A 17,280-nucleotide genomic window follows, 5' to 3' on the forward strand; every position below is an offset into this window, starting at 1 on the left:
ATAAACTATATACAATGCTTACTGAAAATACTTGTTATCTAGGTAATAGTAATGTGTACTTTAATATTAAGTGTATTAACAAGAAAAAGAAAGGAAGAAATTGTAAAATATTTAAAGGAAGTGTTATGTACCAGTGTAAAAGGAAAAAGCTTGTTGACTTTAAGAAAAGGAAAGAATATTTAAGAAAGTATGCTAACGTTATATTAATAATAATACTTAACTTTTGGTCAAATTGTCTTTTATTTATAAAACAACATAAGGAAAACCAATCAGGAAAGTTTTATGTTTACGTATGCTCTAAGAGAAGGGGGGAAAGCAAATCGTTACCCCATACAGTCCCTTGCTGACGAGAGCGATTAGCGAGAGAATCGGACGCTGTGACGTCACAAGCATGTTTGTGCCTCGGGTGAACGCCCAAGTTTATGGTAGCGGCCAATAGGAGAGTGGTATAAAAGGGTTGGAATCCCCCCCCCCCCCCCCGAGGTCTTCTGGTCTTAGTCCTGTGTTCCTGAGTTGTGCCCCTGAGATTCTCATGGATGTCCCAGTTTTTTTTTTACCTCATGGTCGGCCGCGTATCTAGGTGCCGATTCCATCGCTAGCATGCAGAAGAAACGGTTGTCGGCGAAGATTCTGATTCCAAACTTCCACCAAATAGTAGCAGGCTATACAGCATGAAGTGCTAAGAAATTAGAGGTCCATAAAGAAGATCGCTTTGGCATATTGTCAATCAGAGGGAAAGAATACAAAGCATATAGATAAGTAAAATTTTGTTCTCTGATTTGTGTGTGAAAGCAGAATCTAAAAATTGTAAAAGAATTAATCGGCGAAGAACTCTAAGAATAGTAAAAAATAAGGACTGTAGGAAAGTGATTAATTTGATTTAAAGAAAGTATTAAACGAATAGACACTGTGTGGTTGAAAATTGTTAAACTTGTCCAAGAATATTATAATAGAAATTTGATCATTGGAGTGAATGCTTAAAGAATAAAATTGTTAATTCTAAAATTTGTAATGTATAAAGGATATTTTGTATGGAATAACTAAGGTTAATTGAATGGTGCCTGTATGATCCTTTGTGACTAAGAGTGTACGATTTTCCCATAGCACGTGTATGAATTAAGAGCTTAATCTCACATAGAATTATTGTAACAAAGAACCAAGAGGCAATTATTATGAGGACTTTAGGACAAAGGGAAAGCAGCGTGTGGAATATTATGAGTAATCTGATGAAATGGGTATTAGATTAATACCTGTTTTTATAAGAGGATTAATAAGATTGTGTCTAGAATGAGGATATATAATTAGAGATTGTTTAATTAAGGTTTGTAGTGTTAAATAGTTGTAATAAGAGAGATATATAAGCTTATTTGAAACTTGGTGTGAATTTTCATTTGAGTGACTTAATACTGTTAGACTTGACTCAACTCTTAACCCTTATTGGATGAAAAACTTACTTTGTGTAAATTGTATTGTATGTCTTATGTTAAATAAATTTTGCTATACTTTAACTATATCCTGTGTCTGTATGGAATTTAATGCATCACCTGTGAAATGATATGGATCTAAGCAGGGAACTCGTTCAGTGTATATTTTCAGTCACGATTGCAATTATTTGTGATACTTTGGCGAAGCTCTCTACCAACTTCTTGATTAATATTTCAATTAATCTAAGGGTCCTAAGTGGCGCAGTAAAAAATAAATATTCTTAGGCTTAACGAGAGGTTGGTTAGGAAGAATCATCCACATAGGTTTTGGCTCGACCCTCGGGCTATTCCTTTGTGAACCAGAGATATCACGTGTCACACGTAAGAGATCCCCTTGAGATATACAAACTAACATATAATGAAAATAAGGGACATAACACTGCAAAAGCTGAAGTAAATATAGCAAAAGATCCAGGGTTGTGGCTTGATTTCTCTGCTGATGATGTGGCTTATTGAACTGCTTGTGGACCCAGTGACTGTCAACACCACAATGGGCCATTTGACAAGTCTTACTGACATCCGTAGTGGCAGACCAGTAAGATGCTGTTCGCAGAAACCTTTTGTTGGGACAAAAGCCAATGGTGAGGAATACGAGAAAGAGTGGTTATTGTATTCATCATCAACGGGATCAGTTTATTGTTTTGTTTGTAAACTGTTTGCTCCTAAAAATTTCTCACATTTTGTTACAAGAGAAGGGTTCGGTGACTGGCAAAATACTATTGTAATTGATCAACATGAAAAAAGCACTACTCACCGAGACTCTATGCTAACATACTTAACTCGCAGACAAGGTGTAGGGTTGGGACAACAGTTGGAAAAACAAATTCAGGAAGAGTGTGATTACTGGGAACATGTCCTGAGGCATGTCATAGCTGTTATTCATACGTTAGCTGAATGTGGCTTGGCTTTTCGAGGAACAGAAGAAAGATTTGGATCATTGCAAAATGGGAACTTTTTAGGGCTGCTTGAGCTCATAAGTCAGTTTGATCCATTTTTAGCAGGTCACATTGCGGAATATGGAAATTGTGGCAAAGGAAATCCTTCTTATCTCTCCAAAGCTACCTGTGAGGAATTCATTCAACTGATGGCTCAAAAGGTCCACGTGCTTATTGTTGATGAAGTAAAATCTTCTGGTTATTTAAGTTTGTCAGTTGATTCAACACCAGATCTGTCACATATCGACCAATTAAGTGTTGTACTTAGGTACTTCAAAAGGACAGCCTATTGAACGCTTTTTAACCTTTCTGGAAATGAACACCAGATCTGTCACATATCGACCAATTAAGTGTTGTACTTAGGTACTTCAAAAGGACAGCCTATTGAACGCTTTTTAACCTTTCTGGAAATGAAAAGCCATACCGGTGAGGAAATGGCAAATCAGGTGTTGCAGTACTTACGTAAAGTTTCTCAGCTAAACTTTTCAAAATGTAGGGGTCAGTCTTATGACAATGCTGCTAACATGTTTGGGCATTATAAGGGGATGCAGCAAGAAATTTTAGAAACAAACAAGTTTACTATATATGTGCCCTGTGCAGTTCATTCACTAAATTCGGTAGGCCGAAGTGCTGTTGACCGCTGTCAAGAGGCGGTTAATTTCTTCTCTACAGTGCGGTTGCTCTATACCTTTTTTTCAGCCTCAACCAGCCGGTGGACAATTCTTGAACATTGTATTGGAAATGAAAATGTCTTAAAATCCCTCTCTGATACCAGATGGGAGGCACATGCTATGGCAACAGCAGCCATTTTGAAATCTTTCCTTCAAATTTTAGAAGCGTTAGACTATAGCCGAAGACCAGTCACAAAAGGAGACACTAGAAGAGAAGCAGATAATATTGCAAATAAGATGCAAGAGCTAGAATTCGTTTTTATGTTGAATTTTTTTTGGATGAGATTTTGCAAAATTTTCATAGAGTAAGCCAATTTCTACAGAATGAGGATGTCAACTTAAAAACATGTGCAGATCTGTATGGATCATTAGCTGACCAATTGTGCACTTCATGAAACGAATTTGAAAGATATGAAGCAGCTACAAAGGAAGTGCTACCAGATGTTGATTACAAGGCAGCTCAAACTCACAAATGTATCAGAAAGAAGGTACCCAATGACGGAGATGCTCCAGAAGTATATCTGAATGCCAGAGATAAATTTCGTATCACCACCTTTTACACAATTGTTGACAAACTTGAAACTGAGGTGAGAAGAAGAGGAGAGGTATACAAAGAAATGTCAGAGAGATTTTCTTTTCTAAGTGATGTGCCACATAATGCTACTTCAGTGACTTCATCATCCACTGAAATTGAAAGGTATTCTCAGTGTTGTCAAAAGCTGATTGATGCTTACCCAGAGGACTTAACACTAATTTCTCAGCTGAGCTTCAGCAGATTCACTCATATGTGTGCCATAAGTTCAGTGCAACAAAAAATGTAAAAACAAGATTCAGTCATGCTGAACTTTATAAAATAATTGTAGAAGACAATATTGAGTGTGCCTTTCCAAATTTTTAACACAAATTGCTCAGCTGAGCATTCATTTTCTCAGTTGAAGTATATTAAAAATCCCATCAGAACAACTATGCAACAAGGCAGGTTGAATGCCTTATCTCTACTAAGTATAGAAGCAGATATGTTATGTAAGATTAATTTTGAGGATCTGATCTAAGACTTTGCAATTAAAAAAGTAGGAGAAAACTTTTGAAATCTAAATAATGTTGAAGTATACAAAAATAAACATTATTTTCCATCTTACTATAAGTTTTGTTTCATTTTTAAAAATAAAAATTTACTTTATGGTTTATTATTATTTATATTTTGAATTACATATATATGGAGCACCAAAATCTTTTAAGTGCTTAGGGTCTCTATGGGTCTTAATCCGGCCCTGTCAGTGGGCTCAAGTTTAGGATAGGTTTGGTGAAAACCATGTGGTTGTTCTAGATATTTTTCAGGCTTTTGTGCAAGCCTGACACAAAGCCTATTTACCAGATTACCATATAGTCTACCACCCAACCTTTCCAACTAGACTGCCAGTTTCCTTTCCTTTCTGCATGTTAAGGTGATGATTTATTCAGATTTTCCTGCCAGTGTACTTTTGCGTATACTCTTTCTCCTATTCATAAATGACTTGTTACCACCCTCAGATCCTTTCTAGTTTTGCTAATGTCATTACACTCCATCTTTTTCATTTGACAAACCTCACAATGCCTGTATTTTGCAAGCTACGAGATAGATTTAAATATTGAGACAAAAATGAACAACATAATAATAAAAGTATAAAGTAATGGAATGACACTTATGTTAGGAAAAAATAATTTGTAGGATTTTCAGCTATGTTTCCTTGCCATTGTTAATGCAGTTGAGAAGAGATACACAATGAGAACAATGCTAAAATTGCAAGTGTGTGACAATATATCCTATCAAATGCAGGAGGATAATACCATCTACAACTGTTAGAATTCAAAGAAATAAATTTAAATAATTACAATTTTATGAAATGTAGAAATGAGGAGTGTTACTTAGGAATACTTCCCAAAATTACAAAGGTTAAGGCAATTGTTTTTCTTGAGGTTTGGACTGTGAATGTGGGCTTCATGACTTTCTACAGTTCTGAGTATACATCCCCCCCCCCCCCCGCCATTCTTTTTCTTAGCCAGTTTTTGCATAGAGAACCAACTGCTTAACACACCACCCATAAATAATGTTTTAGCTGTGCCATGTTGTTTGTTATATGGCCACTTTAGATACATTTTTAGTGCATTCAAACATCCAACATCCAAAATTCCACTTCACAATAGAAAAATATGCCAAGAAATCTTGTTTTCATCTTTTATACAAAGTTTGCACGTGAAGTCACTTCATGACTACTTGTATATAGAGGCTAATGACTTCACATCAATTGCCTCGGTATTCCATAATACAATGCACATATCCTCAGCATCTATAATGCATAGTATTATACATGATGGGAAGCGCCACTATCTAGACTGTTTCGACCTTTATTGAGGTCTCATCAGTGGGATCCTGACCCAGAAGTGATACCACAGTTGAAGTAATGCAGAGGTCATATTTCCATATACAAGTAGCTGAAAGGTGTCACACCTTATTACTAAAATACTCTGGATTAGAGATGTGGTCCTTCTTATAATACATAGCTTTATCCATGTCTGTAAAAATATGTGCATTGCATTATGAGATATTAAGGCAATTGATGTGAAGTCATTAAGCTTCATATGCAAGTAGCCCCCAGTTGTGAAGTGACTTCAGTTGCAAACTTTGTTTGCTTACACTTGGATATAGGGATAAAGGATGAAACCAAGAATATAATTTCCATCTTTTATGTATAGTATAACCAAGTGAAAAAACTTTCAACAATAAAAAAAAGAATCAAATAACTGTCTTCTCCGTTCTTAGCCACAATAGTTTTGCACTTTTCAAATGGTTCATTAACTTTTTTGAATTTACAGAAAAGCACATAACACACTATAAGATATTTATGCAAACTATCACATCATCATCCAGCAGCAGCATCCCTAACACTAATACATAGAGGCAGGACTATCTGTTCCAATGATATTTCTCTTGACATTTAACCCATATACCTTTGCCACATATTTTTAGCCAATAGTTGTAGCCTCCCCAAAAAATAGAAAAAGTACTGAATGCAATCTCCAGTCTCCCACTCTCCTAATACACTGCCCCACAGCCATACAGTTGCTACTCAATATGTTCAGGACATATCTGAAAAGATATTCAGAGTGTTTAATGAATATAAGGTCCACACATTTAAACCATTTATCATTCTCACATCAGTTGATCTACAGACAGACTTTATCCTTTTTATCACATCCAGGAGTTTATGAAATCCCTGGTACATGTGACCTGTCTTACTATGGACAGACAGGAAGATCTGTTGTGACATCCTTGGAGAACATAAATACATTTGCCACCATTATAGCAAATCAAGACTGACAGACCTTGCCTTGGGTTACACTGGATTAGATGTATAAAACCGAAGTCATTACAAGTTAGAGAGACTGTTTTTGGTGTCAGCATCAGCTATGAAACATTCTCCAAACCTCAACAAGTATGGTTGTATCAATTTGTCAAAAATCTGAGAGGCATCCAATTTTATGATTGAATTATTACTTGTGAAACTTCTCTTTATCCAATAATATATGGCACCAAATTAGGACTTTGTGTTGTTCATTACCATTTTAAATGAACCAATTGTTGCTGTTTGCATACTGTAACAAATTGCTCTGAAGATATGATGCACATCTTGACCTTTACACTGCTGGTGATTGATCAGAAAACTAGGATGCTTTGAAAATTTGTACTTTTGTTTTATGATCAGTTCATTTAAAGTTCAGATATCACATAAATTAGATATCATTTTTAATACTAAAGCACTTAACTCAGGGAAAAAAAGAGCTAGCTGTCAAAAAGAAAAAAAGAAAAAGGGGATTTAAATTTTCTAAAAAAGTAGACAGTAAATGCCAGTGTACTAAAGAAAAAGTGAACTAACTAAAGACCTTTATTTTATTTGAAAGAATAACCGATCTGCTATTCTCAGGATAATTTGTTTTCATCATCATCAAATACCTATTATCACAGTATCCTATTAATTTAGCATAATATATTGTTGCATAATACATTGCTGCAGAAGACATTGTTGAGGGATTCAGTGATCAATTTATAAGGGTGTTTCATCCCAATCAGGGGTGGAATCATAAGGAACTTAAGTGTAGATGACATAGGAGAGGATGACTTAATTGTGAGTGAGCAGGAGGTATTTGATGTTGGAAGTTTTTTTCACTTGGTTAGACTATTTAGTTTAATCCTTTATCCAAGTGTAAGCAAATCAAGTTTGCACCTGAAGTATCTTCAGGACTGGGGCAACTCATAGCAAAGGTGGACAAAGCTTCACATCACTTGCCTTAGTATCCCATAATGCAAAGCACATCTCCTTGCGGACATGTATAATGCTATGCATTATGGGAAGGGTCACTACCCAGACTTGTTTTGACCTTTATTGAGGTCTCTTCAGTGGAAGCCAGACCCAGAGGCGATACCAAGGTTGAAGCAATGCAGCAGTCATGTTTACCTATCCGAGTTGCCAAAAGGTGTCGCACCTTATTATTAAATTACTCTGGATTAGAGAAAGATGAAAAAATTAGATGAAAAAAAACTTTCAACATCTTTTATTATTTAGATTGGTTAGACTATAAATTATATATTTAGTTAATCCTTTATCCAAGTGTAAGCAAACCAAATTTGCTCCTGAAGTATCTTCAGGCATGTATAATGCTATGCATTATACATGTCTGCAAGGAGATGTGCTTTGCATTATGGGATACTAAGGTAAGTGATGTGAAGCTTTGTTCACCTTTGCAACGAGTTGTCCCAGTCCTGAAGATACTTCAGGTGCAGACTTGGTTTGCTTACACTTGGATAAAGGATTAAACTAAATATATAATTTATAGGAGGTATTTGAGGAAATAAATAAACTTGATGTCAATAAGGCGATAGGATTTGATGACATATCACCACACATCTTAAGGGAATGTTCCAGGGAATTGGCATTGGCATGCCTTACAACAGCACAGGTTCCAAGGGAGTGGAAGGAGGGTAAAATTTTTCCACTGCATAAAGGTGGTGATAAGACTGTAGCTTCAAATTATAGGCTGGTCTGTGTGTCTGGAGTTGTGCTGAAGGTCCTGGAGAGATTGGTGAATAGTACAATACAGAAATGGGTTGATAACAGCAGTATTCTCTATGGTTATCAGCATGGGTTTGTTAACACGTTCATTGTCAATCATGCGATATCGCGTGATGCGAGTTCTCGTCGGCCGGCCGATCACGCGTTATCGCGTGGACGTAGCTATCAAGTAAAAAAAATTTGGCCACCACATGAAATTCCAATTTTCAGCTTGGCAATGAACGTGTTAAGGGGAGATCATCTTTCACTAACTTACTTATTTACTATAACAAGGTGACAAATACCTTGGACAGGGGAGATGCATATACAGTAGTCTACTTAGATTTTGCAAAGTCTTTTGATAGACTGCCACATGACAAGCTTTTAAATAAATTGAAACAGATGGGATTAGATAACAAACTTCTGTGTTGGATCAGTGACCGGCTGTCGGATAGGTATCAGAAAGTTGTATATGGGGAGTGCAGTATCCCGAAAGAGAAAGGTCACCAGTGGTGTGCTGCAGGGGTCAGTTTTGGGGCCATTGTTGTTCAATTTGTATGTTAATGATATTGGGTTGGGGTTTAACTAGTGATATTTTGCTGTTTGCAGATGATGCAAAACTGGGGAGAGCAATGCATAGTCAAATGGATGTTAATGCCTTACAAGGGGACTTGAATAGATTGCATGAATGGGCAGGTAAGCGGAACTGTCAGTTCAATGTTGCCAAGTGTAAGGTTTGAGATTTGGTTGCATGAATGGGCAGGTAAGCAGAACTGTCAGTTCAATGTTGCCAAGTGTAAGGTTTGAGATTTGGTAAGCAACAATGGGATGCAAGTATACACTTGGTGGGGAAACTTTCATGGAAGTAGAGGAGATGAGAGATCTAGGAGTGATGGTGGACAAGGACCTGAAATTCAGGGGCCACATTGCACAAGTTGTGAAGACATCACATCAGATAATGGCAATAATGCAGAGGACCTTGACATGCAGAAATAGATAGCTTATGATTTCATTGTATAAGGCCCTTATCAGGCCTTATATGGATTATTGTGCACAGATTTGGTCGCTAGGTTTTCATGGTGATGAGGATATGTTGGAAAGGGTCCAGAGAAGATTCACAAAGGTAGTCAGTTGTTTTTGGAATGTGGAGTGCGAAGACAGATTGAGAGAATGTAAGTTGCAGAGCCTCATGAATATGAGGAAGAGGGGGGGGGATTGAGACATATAAGCTAGTCAGGGGTTGTTATCGGGTAGACATGGAAGAGGTTTTTCATAGATTGGGAGCAGAACAAGAGACCATTGCTGGAAACTGCATAAGGAGGATGTGAACAGAGGAGTGAGGAGCAAGTTCTTTGCATGGAGGATGGTTGGTGAGTGGAATGCATTGCCTGAGTGTATTGTGGACAGACACATTGAATCAGTTTAAGCAGTTGGATGAGCATTGTATTCAATAGTGTGTACATCCCACGATGAGTCTCTCACTCCATGGAAGTTAAAAATAATAATATTACCTAAATATGTAGTGATGTTAATAGGAAGTTAGTAATAACTAGCTTCCTACTAATGATAAAAATCATCATCATCATCAAATTCCTGCCATGTACCCTCAATGGGTGTACAGAATATATGATAGTACTACATGAAAAATAATTACATCATTACTAACTTCCTATCTACAAATTTCCTCCAAATCAGTCTGTTACTTGTCAAGACTCAAACATTATCAGATCTTATATTTCTATCGTCTAAGGCACTTTGTACCGTATCAATCCACCTATATCTTGGTCTTCCTCTGGGTCATTTTGCTGCCAACCTGGCAGAGAACACTTGTTTTGCTAATCTTTCTTTGCCCATTCTGTTTAAGTGACCATACCACCTGAGATTAGCTCTGCTAACGCATTCCTGGATGCTGACAATGTCAAGTTCTTTCTTAATATCCTCGTTTTTAATATGATATTGCCATTGATGCCATCTGTTCACGCCTATAATTTTTCTCAGGACTCTCATATCTGCGGTCTCTAGTCTTTGGTCAAGTGTTTTACTTCTGACCCAGCTCTCAGAACCATAAGTTGAAACTGGTTTGAACACTGTCTTGTATACAGCTAATTTAGTGTTCCGACTAATTTCTCCCTTATTCCATATGAATTTATTAATTGACCTCCCACCATACCAGCTTTGCTGATTTTGTTGTCTATTTCTATATTTAATTTACCATCTTCACTGAAAATCGTGCCTAAGTAGCTGAAATGTTTTACTTGTTCCACAGGTTCTCCATTCACAACACAGTTGACATTTTGAATGATTCTGCCTATTTTCATTGTCTTTGTCTTTTTATTGCTGACCTTCATACCATATCTATTACAACAGTTATTCAGTTTAGTCAGAGAATCTTGCAGACTTGTAGCAGATTTATTTACGAGCTGACATTGGCATCTCCAATTTTGATATCATGTTTAATACCACTTTCCTTCATAATGTGATCCATATAGATAATGATTAACAGAGGAGATAATGTACATCCTTGTCTCACACCAGATTTAAAATTAAACCATCTTCCTGTACTTCCTTCAATTCTAACTGCTGACTTACAACTCAAATAAAGACTAAGTATTGCTTGATATAATGCCCCATTGACACCATATAACTGTAGCGTATTGAACAGCTTCTCTCTTTGCACCTTGTCATATGCCTTTTCCAAATCGACAAAACTTAAACAGGGTGTTCGGGATAAATTTGACAGTTTCGTAAGGAAAAAGAAAATCTTCTTTGTATCTATTAAATTTAATGAATTGACAAAAAACATTACAGGCAGAGTTAATTACAATACTATCAACAAGATTTACTCAAAATAACCACCATTAGCATCGATCACAGCTTCAATCCTGCTTCGGAACCTCGAACAAGCTGATGCTACAGTCTCCCTGGGAAGGGCCGCAAAAACTGTTTTAATTTTATCCATTAACTGGGCTTTTGTATTACTGGAAGTGCGATTGGTGTCTTTTTCAACTGCGCCCCATACAAAATAATCCATGGGGTTAAGGTCTGGGGAGTTTGGAGGCCAAACATTTGGACTGGTGAAGTCGTAGAAATTTTCAGACAACCATTTTTGACTTTTCCCAGAGGTGTGGCAAGGGGCCGATCCTGCTGCCATACATACGGCCTACCATTGGCTACCCTTGTTATCCAGGGCTTGACTACAGTGTTTAGCAACTCCACGTAGCCATCTGAAGTCAACCTGAGGCCCTCTTGGAAAAAATGCGGAGGCATCACATTGCCTTCAGAGGATACACATCCGAAAACCATCACAGTTTGGGGAAATTTAGTCTGCATTACACGAGGAATGTCCTTTGTACTGTATGCAAGCCATCTGTTATTCTGCGTGTTGTGTTTTTGATCCTGGCAAAAGTTTTTCTCATCGGAAAAGAACCAGATTGTTTGTGGTTCCGCAGGATGTTTCACTTTGCTTAGAAGTTTCTTCGCGTTTATCAAACGTTTTTCACGGGCCTTTTCTGTAAGCAGCTGACCTTTGCGGCGCTTGTATGAGTAGTAGCGGAGGTCTTCATTGAGTGCAAGCTTCATAGTAGAGGCTGCAACATTCATTTCACGTGACAAAGCCCGAATTCCAATGCCAGGGATCTTCAACACCTGTTCCTGCAGATTTGCGAGGAATTCTGCTGTACGAACGCAATCAGATCGTCTGCTAGGGATCTTTCTTCTTGCTACATCCTCGTAGTCACCATTGCAAGTCTCTAGTTCATGCCTGATTGTTTTTACTGTATTCAGGGAGCATTGGGCAGCAGTCGAAATATCCTTATTTTGATGGCCGGCACGAATCATCATGATACAAGTTATTCTCTTCCATGATTCAGGTGGGTTCCAGCTATCCATCCTTTCTGACATCTTGTATATGAATGAAGAAGGGTCCAACCTTTTAAATGAAGAGAAGTGTGTGTTAATACATGTAACTTACGGAAAAATATAATTAATTATAAATATGTCAAATTTATCCCGAACACCCTGTAGATCTTTGTTATATTCCCATGCTTTCTCGACTATTTGTCGTAAAGTGAAGATCTGATCCTGACAGCCTCTATTTGACCTGAATCCAGCTTGTTCTTCACCAAGCTTTTCTTTCACAATTCTTCTCAACCGTGTCTCAAGTATCCTTGCATAGATCTTACCAGGAACACTCAGTAAGGAAATATCTCTGTAATTCTCACATTCAGTTTTATTTCCCTTTTTATATATGGGTACTATGAGAGCTCTACTCCAATCATCAGGAATTCGTCCCTCTGTCCAGGCTTTCTGAACTATGCAGTGCAGCCACTGTAAGACTCTTATACCACCATACTTCAGCATTTCTGGTAGAATATCATCTACTTCAGCTGCCTTTCCACATTTCAACCCTTTGATGGCTTTTTCTTCTTCAAGTATGGATATGTATTCCTGACTTCATGCCTGGTCAGTGTTTTTTACCACTGTGCTGTCATCACTGCTTGTTTCATTTAGCAGTTTTTCAAAGTAATTACTTCATACTTCAAGGATATCTTTTTCTCTTGTTTTCATGTCACCTTTATCATCTCTAACTCCTTTTACAGGACTCTTTTCTCCATTTATAGGCTTCTTCAACAACCTCCAGAATATTTTGCCACCTTCTTGATATTTATTTTCTGTATTCTTGCCAAAGTCCTCCCATGACTTTTATTTAGCTAGTTTTTTTGCCAGGCTTACTTATTTGCCAGGAACTTTTGATATGCTTTCTTCTTTTCCTTCACTGCCTCTTTAACTTCCTGTGTCCACCATGGAGTTCTAATTTTTCTATCCTTGCAGACAACTTCACCACATTCCTCTCTAGCTGAATCAATCAGGGCTTTCTTCAAGGCTTGCCACTGAATCTCCAAGGTTTGATTCCTGTTCTCAAACTCTTTCATTCTTTTTTCAATAATCTTTGTGTATTTTAGTCTACAGTTCACATCTGAGGGCTGCTCAACTTTTATTCGATTTAAAACTTTCTTACATGTTATTCTTTTCAATATGAAATTCAATTTTATCCTGCTTAAGACTAAATAGTGATCACTTCCAATTTCAAATCCTCTGTACACTCTGGTGTCCTGCACCAGGGAGAAAACATCACTATCAACAATAACATAGTCAGTGAGACTTTTCTTATTCCTAGCCTCTTCTCTCCATGTGAATTTGTGCACATTTTTATGTTGGAACATGGTGTTAGTAATAACCAGTCCATGTCCTGAGCAGAAATCCAACAGATATTTGCCAAATTTTCCCAAAATATTTTTGTATGTCTGACAATCATTTCCTACTCTGCTATTTAGATCCCCAACAAGGACCAACTTTTCCTTTTTCATTGTGTCAGTTGCTTTTTCTAAAGCATCAAAAAATTCCTCTACTTCTACCTTAATAGAACCTTCTGTGGGACCATAGGCACAAATAAGTCTCATTGTCCAGTTCCCCATTCTTATATTTGCTCACATTACTCTACTTGAGACTGACTGCCATTTAAGAAGATTAGCCTCGTATTTTGTGTTGAATACTATGGCTACTCTTTCTTTTCCTTGATTGTCATTGCCTGAATATAACATTTTGTATTTATTGCTCAGAAAGATCTCACCAGTTTGTCTTTTTTGTTTCATTCACCCCTATTATGTCGATCTGGTACTTATCTAATTCCTCAGCTAGCTCCATTGCTTTGCCATTCAGGTTTCTTATGTTGATAGTACTGATCTTTAACTCTAGTGATGTTGAGTTGGGGTTTGTTTTCAAATTTGTTCCAGTAGCTGACTTTTCGCTATTCGCCCTGGTTCCCTGGTAAAAACAACGGGGACCTTGTTTTACCGGGCGATGTCCCAGCCGGCATGAAATTTTGTCATGTTGTACCATCATTTTTTTTTTTATTTTGGTTTAACCAATACGAATACAATTTGGTCGGCTAAATCCCAAATTGCCAGCCCATCCTCGTTCGTTCAGTATCCAAATAGATACCCAACAGGGTGCACCACGAGAAGGTGAGGATTGGACATTAGGTCAGAAGCCCGTTGGTTCTCTGCATTCCTTTAAATGCTATGTGGAGGTCTCCTCTCAGTTATACAGCTTTGACCCTTAAGCATCCCAATGATAAAAATAACAAACAAAAACATGAAAAAAAGCCACAATTATTACATTGCATACACTTTCTAAACAATTCCCATGGGAAAGGTTATATATTCTCAAAATCTCTGAACTTGTTTTTAAACTTTAAGTTTCAAAATGTTATTTGGCTGTGAAAAAAATAATATATTTAATATTCTTTCATTGAATAGCTGTATTGAAGCCTTACCAGCCCTTTATGAACTGTCTAAGAGTTTTCTTATGTGGAATAAATTTTTCTGATATGTTTTTTATATAGGTCCCACTTCCAAATTTTTATAGCATTGATAAGAGAATTTTTGCCTGGTCTCTGATGAGAATTAACAGTAAGAAACAACTGCTATGTCAGTGAAATTTTATACACTTTTAGACTGTAAAAATTTTTCACTGACCTGACAGCTGTTTCAGATAATGCCAAATTTTACTAAAATAATTTCCATACCAACATATATTCTTGTTAGCACTCAGGTCAGTCTGTTAACTAGTTTCAAAATGTTATTATATGCATACAAAAAAAAAAAAAAAAAAAAAAATTGCATATATAAAGCAAAAGAATAATGGATATTTAATATATGTTCATTTATTGTACCAAATTGATGTTTTAACAGGCTCTTCATTCTTTTAATATTTTAAATTCCATTATTCTAATCTTTATTATTTTTTTTTATTAACTCTGAACATTTTTTTTTTTTTGTGCAGTTAGAAAATCATTAATAATTTTGAGCATTACTATTCTCAGCACATTAGAAGTGTACCAATGTTTTGGCTATGGAGAGAAAGATTGAAGAAATGTGGATTGCAGAGTTTGGTGGATAGGAGGAAAAGAGGTGATAGAGACATTTTAAGTTAGTGAGAGGATTTTATTGGATTGATCCAAAGAGGATTATAAAAAGAATAGGTGGAGGGGAAGAACTAGAAGCCATCCTTGAAAGTTATGTAAGCATGTGGTGAGGAGTAGATTTTTTACATGGAGAATTATCAGTGAATGGAACACATTACCAGAATGTTAATGCAAGGAGTGTTAAGGATTTTAAGATTCAGTATGATAAATATATTGTCAGTTGAAAAAACCTCCCATGATGAATCTTCTGACTCCATGGAGTGTGTAATAATAATAATAATAATAATAAAAGTAATTTGAGCTAATCAGAATGTTCCCTAGACAATTTTAAGCCAATCCAACATAATTTTAAAACCTAAAATAGGAGGGAAACACTGAATGCAGAATGAATGAAGGTGAATAAAAAAGAGTCTTAAATTGGTGACTAAATATAAAGGAGATGTTTGTTTGTCATTGAATGCAATTCAGATTAACAGGTTCTCCAAATAATTTTCTTTTTTGTTGCCTAGAGCAGTGGTCTCCAAAGTGGGGTACGTGAGTCGATACGTGGGGGCACGTCAAAAAAAGTTTTATATTGATAGGAAAAAAATTAAGTAATTAATTAAAGATAAAGAATATTAATTTCTTTCATCAATTAAACATATATCTAATATAGACAAAGACGTTATAATGATACTGTAAACTTAAATTTGTGAGTAGCGCACATTGGGCGACTTTGCACACATAATCGTCCGTGGCAAAGCAGTCATGTTTTTTAAAACCAGGGAGTAAATCTCTTACTTCTCTACAAACAATGGCAGTGATAAGAAATAAGATATTTACTCCCTTTTTCATCCTTGTGTTGATGTTTGCTTAGTGATAACTAAGCAATTTTCCAACTAGAGAAGGAAAATTGCTTAGTTATCCTGCTATCTACAGATGACACCACAGTTGTATTAATTATTTGACTATTAGTTTTAAGTTTAACGATATTTTAGTATATATTGTTTCTGTGCAATTCAACGCCTTTTTTTTTGTGCTTACTTTTATGTTTACACTATAAATAGTGAATTAATATTAATATTATAATAAATTAATTGACATTAGATACAACACAACTTTGAAAAACGAATTCCAACAGAAATCTCTTCACAATTGCTGGATGGGACTGAAGTCTGAGTATAGCAATTTAGTAAACACAGCAAATGATGCACTCCTACCATTTGGTTCTACTTATTTATGTGAGGTATCATTTTTCTGCAATGACAGGTATTAAAACCAAATATCGAAATAAATTAAACTTGGAACCAGACCTTCGTATCGCAGTATCAGAAGCCATCAAACCAGAATTTCAAGAAATTATGAAAGAAATGCAAGGCTGTTGTTCACATTAAATATTGTAATAAATATGTTTGTAAGCTGTTAATAATAAAAATGTGTAAAAATATCTAGCTTTTTTAATTATTATATGATGATACAAGGCATATTTCCTCTTTATAATACTTATTACAATAGATTTTTGCTTAATCAATTGGGGGGTACGCACTATTTATTTTTTCTGTCTTGGGGTACACGATCAAAAAAGTTTGGAGACCACTGGCCTAGAGAAACTTCCTCTCCCCAAGAAAATCTTACCAAAAAAAAGAGAAAACGTATACTGTTAACAAACATAAAAAAAAATTAAGAAGCACTACATTGCTTTGCCATAGCAGACCATTTTGCCTACAATGTAATATTCTTTAGCACTGTCATTCCATATTTCCTCTCTTTTCAAATTTTTCAGCTTGCATGGTATTTGATTTTGTGTTGCCTGGATTGTCTACTACATGAATCTTTTAAACAGAATAGTAATTGTTGACAAAATTAAACTTCATAATTTTATAAATTTGTTATTGTTATACAGCATTAAATTTTATGTTGCACATATCCTTATCACTGTGATGCAGTTTTTCTCTATCAGAAGTGATTAAGTTATATTTTTTTAGAACAGCACTGTGAGAAGAAGAAAGACACCTTTAGCATAAATTACTTAGTTAAACAAGTATGTACTACACAGCAGTTCCAGCCAACTTTTCTCAAGCACCATCACATCCAAAGTAAGTTATACATTTGAGTACAATTTTTCTTTACTGTTTTATA

At 36.0% G+C, this 17,280-nt stretch overlaps 1 protein-coding gene across 3 annotated transcripts in view; it reads left to right on the forward strand.

The window, feature by feature from the left end:
• The window catches only part of LOC150107156 (uncharacterized), a 149,315-nt gene that overhangs the window by 17,836 nt on the left and 114,199 nt on the right, over positions 1 to 17,280 (forward strand). For 2 of the 3 annotated variants that reach the window (XM_090391037.1, XM_090391039.1), the window contains exon 2: positions 17,127 to 17,237. In XM_090391037.1, the coding sequence (XP_090247163.1) occupies positions 17,185 to 17,237 (53 nt within the window). In that variant the 5' untranslated portion in view covers positions 17,127 to 17,184. The remainder of the gene's footprint in view (positions 1 to 17,126; positions 17,238 to 17,280) is intronic. The other variant, XM_090391038.1, reaches the window with a different exon arrangement.

The sequence above is a fragment of the Typopeltis vanoorti genome, chromosome 4 (assembly GCF_054136105.1).
Source record: "Typopeltis vanoorti isolate ZY-2024b chromosome 4, IOZ_Tvanoo_1.0, whole genome shotgun sequence".
NCBI classification, from domain to species: Eukaryota; Metazoa; Arthropoda; class Arachnida; order Uropygi; family Thelyphonidae; genus Typopeltis; species Typopeltis vanoorti.